Here is a 7993-nt window from a genome sequence, read left to right as displayed (position 1 = left end):
CTGCCCTTTTAATATTATAACGTATATACTGGTAGGAAAAGTCGTTTCATTGCTATCATGTCCGCAAACACATTACATACATGAGATATACTTATGAAGATGTCGTTTCTCTAACACTACTGTGTATATAGCTACTCGCATTTTGTAATAACACATCCTGTAACAATTTCTGCACAAAAGTGCGTTATATGATTTTCCCACTCGCGCAATTTATTGACAAAATGTACCCAAACCCTACTTATATAAGGGAATTACCTATTTACAAGTACTTGTTATGTTACTCAGGTACTTCCTTCATACATTCTTTCCTCTTACTTTCTCTCTCTTTTCCCTTTATCTCCGTAGTACAGGTCAGTCAGTTGGTAGATATCCCTCATTCATACAGCTTTATGACCCCGGTTAACACTATTATAAATGTCTATTGAAATAGGCACATATCGAATGAGGGTCGGTTTGTTCTGCTATTTTCAAGCTCAATCCAAAGGTTTTAAACATTTAACACATTTTGAATTAATTTGTTAGTTGTCTATGCTTCTAATTTTTTCTGGTGATGTTCATGAAAATCATCATTGTCTACCTTCTCTTCTGAAGCTTTTACTGCGATTAATGGTAGCTTAAGTATAGTACATTACAATGTGTAGAACTTTTACGGTAAAAAAGACATTTTATATGCTGACCTACATAACTTTGATATCCTAGCCTTTACTGAAACATGGCTCACGCCTAACATTGAAACATCTGAGATCATATTTCCTGCCTTCCATACTCCTTTTAGAAGAGATAGATCAACTGACCCCCATGGAGGTGTCTTATTCTATATTAAATCCGACATATTTGTGTTAGAGCGACGTGATCTAGAAGTAAACGATGTAGAGTGTCTTTGGCTTGAATTACGCATGAAAACAAAGCGTCTTTTGCTTGATACTTTTTATAGACCTCCTAATTCCACTTCATATGTTCTGGAATCTATTACCAACTCAATGTCAATGGCGGTTGATACTGGTATAAAAGATATAGTCATTACGGGAGATTTTAACCTTGATATGTGGATGGGAACACGATTTTGATCATTGTGGCGCTAACGTGAATAACGAGAAAAAGCGAGAATCAAATCGTGCACTCTTTTCCCCTTGATGTTTCATAGTATTTTCGAGCTTAAAACTTAGTTATTTGTTGTCAACATAAAAAAACACGTCAATTTCAGCAATAAACCCTCTGCAACACTATTTATTGACGTTTAGTTGATTATAACCTTTTAACGTGTGTTTAATTTACCGAAAGAGTTGTTCAGCTGTTCGGCTTTTGGACTTTGGTAACTACGTTTGTATGACGGTAAGGTGCAAACATTTCTGGTCGATGATGTGAGACGTTTTTGAAATAAAAACAGTATTATTTTATTTTTTGGAAACAAAAGAACATTGATCAGAATATGCTTGATCATGAAATGGTTGTTTATAACCGATATTTGTTCACATTCTGACAAACAACGCAGTAACCGAGACACCGTTTCCCAGTTATCACGAGGAACATCCGGTGTTAAACTTCAACGTTTCTGGGTTCAAATTGTGGAATTACAAGTGGTAAGTGCAAATAAAATGTTATTTAATCATTTATTGATTATGTTTAATCAGTATAACACAATCTGTAAGCTTGATAATGCAATTTGACAGTACTTTCACATGGCAATCAAAGTGATTGACAAAACCCGGAAGTGAATTCTGCGACACCTATTGGAAAATATTTTTTGTTGTTAGCAACCGATAATGACCGCCAAGGTTAAATGTTAAATAAACTATGAGTCAGTTCACGTTGTCACAGGCCTCGATGGTACCTTATGATATAGAATATATTCAAAATGATGATCCAGATTTTGCAAATGAACTACTTAAACTTGACAATCTTTATTTCAATGAACTTGTGCAGTCATCTCAAAGTCAAAATATAAAAGATTCAGATGAAAGGTCAATTTTATCATGTTTTATAAATAATTCTGATTGTGAAATAAACAATGAACAAGAGCCTGATAGTGAACATGATGTTTCTGAAACTAGTTTCAACGATGATGTACTTACTCTGTCAAATGATTATGATGGTACTTCAAGACCTGAAGATGTCAAGGAGATTCATAATGTAAACAAACTGCGAGCAGAAACATGTGGATGTAAAGGAATATATAATGGGAAACCATGCTCATCAGTAGTTGATTTTGAAAAACTGTTAGCTTACAGACAAGACTGCATGGACCTTTCAAATGATGAAAGAGAACTTGTTATTAAGAGTCTTTTGCTGGCCCATAGAGTTACCACTGGCAACATATTGTCCAATAAGAAATCACAAAAGACCCGTGTGAAACCATCGCAGATGTATTATTTTATGGGACACAAAATCTGTAAAACCACATTTGTTTTTGCACATGCAACATCTTACTGCAGTTTGCAAAGAATGGCAAAATCACTGGATTCTGAGGGGATAAAGCCCAGAATTCATGGGAATAAGCACAAGGCCCCAGCTAACGCCCTTAGCTTTACAGACCGAAGCATGTTGAAAACCTTTATTGAAAATTATGCAACAGACAATGCTTTGCCATTGCCAGGTCGGCTCCCTAATTGCCCAAATCAGACTGTTCTTTTATTGCCATCTGATGTTAACATTTCTGAAATTCATGAAATATATCAGGAAAGTGCTGTTGAGACTGGCTATAGACAAGTGTGTCTTAAAACATTTCGAAACATTTGGAATGAACTTTGCCCTCACATAGCCTTGGCAAAGCCAACGACAGACCTTTGTTTTAAATGCCAAAAATTTGGTGTAAAATTGGGAAAGTCGGGTCAGCTAAGTGATGAAGATAAAAATGAACTTGTAAGTGAGTACGAGGCTCATCTAAGCACTGCAAAAAATCAAAGAGAGCAGTACAAGGAGTTAACTGCTGCAAGCAAAGATGTTTATAGCAGTGAAATTCTTTCACAAGGTTAGAGCCATTCCAAAACCAAAATAAGATTTATATGTTAATATATTGATCAAAATATTTCTTCTGAGTACACTTGTCTGTGCCACAATTGATTATTATTTACCCTAACATTTTCTGATACAGTGTATATTACTATCATTTGAAAGTTACTGAATAGCGGTCGGATCACCTGTTTTCATAAATTACAATACTATTTGATTTTTTTAAATGCTATAATTATTGTCTTTAAAGGTGCTGAACCATGTAGCCAAGATGTGCACTACCACTACTCATGGGATTTTGCCCAGCAAGTTCACTATCCACATCATGCACAACAAGTTGGGCCGATATATTTCGCCACCCCACGAAAGTGTCAAGTGTTTGGCATGTGCGCCGAAGGTTCAGGTAAATTTTTATGGTTAGATGTCACTTGGAATTAAACAAGGAGTAACAGAATAAGACAGTTAAAACTAAATGAAGTACCACATAGTTTACAAATAATTTATTTTTCACAGTTTTTCCGTATTTTACCATTAAGAAAGATTACTAGGTATACCTAGTATAATTCATTTTTATGCGTGATTGGCTTGTCGATGTTATTATGTGATATTACCAAGTTGGGTATGTAGCTTAAATGTTCCAAAGGTTTAGAGTAAGCCTTCGTAGCACAGTGAATACAACACTGGACTGCAATTTTGGCAACTTCGGATCGAGCATTAACATTTTGGTATTTTTTTACAATTATGATATCAAAAAGTAAAACATTTTATTAAATAATTGTCCTGAGATTCATTACAGAAAAAACATTTTTTGGTGCCAATCTGGTGTAAAGTCCCTTTAACAATTAATATTTATTAACAGGAAAACAGACATTTTATCTTGTGGACGAGGCCGAATTTCCAGGGAAAGGAAGCGACAGTGTCGTGAGCATGGCCCACCACTACTTTCAGCACTTTGGCGTTGGTGAAAAACATGCTGAGGTATGTAGTGCTTCAAAACGATTACCCATTAAGATTATCTATAAAATAAATATGGATTAAAGGTTCTAACAGCCTATGCAAAGTTCATCCTTATTGCTGAGAAGAGATTTAGTCCAAATAATTGTACGTTGACGTATTATTTTTAGATTTTTGATATGGCAAATCCTTCACGTACAAATTGTTTAGTATCAAAAGTGGGTAGTTGTTCCGATCAGGATTCCGGGTTAAAGCATAAAGCGTCTATAAAATATCATAAAAACAAGAAAGATTACCAGATAATGTTATTTTATATTAGTTTCGTACAAAAAATAAATAAATATCTAACTTATAATTATGAGTTTGACGGCTTTTTTCATTTCATTCTGTCAAAACATAACGATATATACATGAAGGGCACCTGCAAGGCTTTAGGGCACAGTTTTAAATCGCTCGGAACATTTCGGCCATGGCCGAGTCGTTACGATTGTATAACGAGGTCTAACTCGAAGCTTTGTCGGAGGAGGCCGAGCTATTACGATTGTATCGAGTTGTTCCCCTTCGCATAATTGTTGTCTGTGTCAGTCAACTTTCGTTTCATTGGAAAGGTAAACAACTTGTTTTAATGCACTAAATGCTTGTTTAGTGCAAAATAACATTTCACTTACATGGTAAAATATGAATATAACTCTTTATGATCAATTTCAACCATAAAATACTTCACTTAAAACAATTTCAATATTTTTAAAACACCCCCGACCGTTTTTTGCACATTCCCGTTTAGACGTTAGGGATTGGAAGAATCCCGTATAACACGTCTGTTATTTTAGACTAAGAAGAGATTATGAGAATCAATAGTGAATATAATAGATGATGAAACCTAACATATATTACACCATGAAACACATTCTTACTTAGATTTTTTTTCCATTTCACATTCGATGCTTGATAACAATTGGATATTTAGTTTCAACTATGGCTTATGAAATGTGTCCCTCATTGTAATATTGTACTGCATAAAGCTCAAATATGAAAAAAGATTGTATTAAATTTTCCAGGTTCATTTTGATAACGCCGTTGGCCAAAACAAGAACCACACTGTGCTTTGGTATGCCATGTGGCGTGTTATGACAGGTCAGTTTTCTAATCTGTTAATAATTGTTTGTCTGTTTTTTAAGGAATTGTGCATTGAGCTGTCTTTTGAAATCAATCACATCATTGATACCTGCAAGCAGTGCTCTAATTTAATAGAATGCTGAACTGGTAGTCCAAATAATTGTACGTTGACGGATTTTTTTTAGATTTTTGATATGGCAAATCCTTCACGTACAAATTGTTAAGTATCAAAAGTGGGTAGTTGTTCCGATCAGGATTCCGGGTTAAAGCATATAGCGTCTATAAAATATCATAAAAACAAGAAATATTACCAGATAATGTTATTTTATATAAGTTTCGTACACAAAAAAATAAATATCCAACTTATAATTATTAGTTTGACGGCTTTTTTTCATTTCATTCTGTCAAAACATAACGATAAATACATGAAGGGCACCTGCAAGGCTTTAGGGCACAGTTTCAAATCGCTCGGAACATTTCGGCCATGGCCGAGTTGTTACGATTGTATAACGAGGTCTATCTCGAAGCTTTGTCGGAGGAGGCCGAGCTATTACGATTGTATCCAGTTGTTCCCCTTCGCATAATTGTTGTCTGTGTCAGTCAACTTTCGTTTCATTGGAAAGGTAAACAACTTGTTTTAATGCACTAAATGCTTGTTTAGTGCAAAATAACATTTCACTTATATGGTAAAATATGAATATATCTCTTTATGATCAATTTCAACCATAAAATACTTCACTTAAAACAATTTCAATATTTTTAAAACACCCCGTTTTTTTGCACATTCCCGTTTAGACGTTAGGGATTGGAAGAATCCCGTATAACACGTCTATTATTTTAGACTAGCTGAACTGGATGAAGTTAAAGCATAGTTGGCAGTAATTTCATATAAGGGATATGTTATAACTAAATAAACATATATGTAAACACTCCATTATTGTAAGATTTATATGTCTTGAAAATTTTATTATACCATAGCTAAAATAATTTCCTTAGTTTTTTTTTTTTTTTTGAATATAGATACGTTTTATTTACACTAAACAGATCTTCCTACAATTTTCAGGACTGCATGAGAGTGTAACACTAAACACTATGTTGGCTGGGCACACCAAATTTGCTCCTGACTGTCACTTCGGCATCTGGAAGGTCAAGTGGCGATGCTGTAATGCCGAGAATCTTCAAGAAATTGCCCACACAGTATCCGCCTCTTCAAAGTCTGGCCACAACATCCCACAGCTGGTTAATGACCCTCAGCAGCCAGTCACATTTCACAGTTGGAAATCATTCCTAAATACGTATTTCAAAACTCTAAAGAATATCACCAAATACCACCATTTCTATGTATCAAAACAGAAACCAGGAGTTGTAGTTTGCAAAGAGTTTGTAGATTCATCAGAAAGTGAATTTAATCTTTTGAGGATGAATCCAGAATGTGGTATTTTGCCTGAACTAAAGCACGCACCGTGCCTAGATGCTGCACGTCAATGGTACCTTCACGATTCTATAGGTCCATTCTTTAGATCTGAGTCATCAAGATCTGCAGTATGCCCTAAACCAACTATGGGGAAAGTCAAAGTTGATATTGGCAAAAATGACACACCGAAAGGCAGTAAACGCAAACATAGCCTTCTGTGTTAATTTAATGTGGACTGGTTAAATGTAGTGCTGCATAGATATGTTTGTCAAACCAGCCAGGAAGTATACTTATGTCATAAATGGCATTTTAAGCAAGTGTAATTAATTGTAACATGACATCATAATAATGAATAGTGTTGAAAATGTGAACGCTTTGTAGTATCGATGTGTTTAGGACTTTAAATACTCACATTAGTAGGTTTGATATGAATATGAGAGGAAATGAAAAATAACTTATTGGGATTGTTTACTTAGATTGTTATAGGCTTGCAAAGTCCCTTTATATTAGTTGGACAAAAACACTTGTTTAATCAACTTTGTATTGAACAACTTGAGAAATATCCTCTACATCTAAAGACTAACGCAATTAAGTTATATGTATCTCTGCCATTTGAAACACGAGAAAGGATATTTGCTTTTTTGGGTATTACTAATATCATTGGTTGGTTGCATTGCATTGTGGAAGTGTTTTTTATTACAAAATCATTGCAAACTACAACTCTGTTTTTTTGCAAATGAAAGAGAATGTGCAGATTTTTCCTTAATCACTTGCTAGGCCTTTAGCATTAATTACCGAAATGTGACTTGACAATTTAAGAAGATGCATTTTTTAGAATTGTTACTTCAGTTGAAAATGACATCTCAATGAATTAAGTATTGTCATTTACTCATTTGTTGGTGAAATGTTGATTGTAGATCAAATGTTTGTGGCAAATGTGAAAAAATGATCAAAAAATGGCATTATCACATGTAACCATAGCAATAGACTGTTGTTTCCATAGTTCTTTTTGTCATTTTGTACATAAATGAGCAATGTGTACTCTTTGTCTCTATGAATTAGTTAATGTGTTAGCTATAACATACAGTAAAGTTAGTATTTCGACGTTGATAGTGCATTTAAAGTAAGAACATTTTTAATGGACATTGTTTTCAAACTGTTTATCAATGTGTAACAGAATGATCCATATCTTTTGATTTCTTTGTACAAAAATGACTTTAACTTAAGGTTTTTATATCTTACAGACTTGGTATCATTTAGATGCCAAGAACTTAAAAGGCATTGTATATTAGGAACACATCTTTTTGTGGCAGACTTCAAATATGATTGGAATTAGCATTTTCATTAGTAACCATAGCAACAGATTTTTGCCTTGACCGTTGTGGCCAATTTCTATGTCATTATGGACATTAGCAATGTGTACTTGCTATTTTAGTTTTGAAGTTTATGTAACACTAGTAAAGATAAGTTAAAAATTTAAATATCTTGACATGGATATTGTATTCAAAATTAGAACAGTTTTGTTCAAATTATTTTTTATCGCTGTTTCAAAATGTTTCA

The 7993-nt window shown here is 34.0% G+C and overlaps 1 protein-coding gene across 1 annotated transcript; it reads left to right on the top strand.

Annotated features, from left to right (window-relative positions):
* Nucleotides 1-1503: 1503 nt before the first annotated feature.
* Nucleotides 1504-7543, top strand: LOC128232316 (uncharacterized). The gene is made up of 5 exons (XM_052945807.1): nt 1504-1580; nt 3200-3352; nt 3809-3927; nt 4962-5037; nt 6083-7543. The coding sequence occupies exons 2-5, from the start codon at nt 3334-3336 to the stop codon at nt 6655-6657; spliced, it is 789 nt and encodes a 262-aa protein (XP_052801767.1). The 5' UTR covers nt 1504-1580; nt 3200-3333; the 3' UTR covers nt 6658-7543.
* Nucleotides 7544-7993: the final 450 nt, after the last annotated feature.

Source organism: Mya arenaria, chromosome 4, assembly GCF_026914265.1.
Source record: "Mya arenaria isolate MELC-2E11 chromosome 4, ASM2691426v1".
Classification (NCBI taxonomy): domain Eukaryota; kingdom Metazoa; phylum Mollusca; class Bivalvia; order Myida; family Myidae; genus Mya; species Mya arenaria.
The sequence above is the reverse complement of the archived record's forward strand: the minus strand, read 5'-3'. Positions and strand labels throughout refer to the sequence as shown.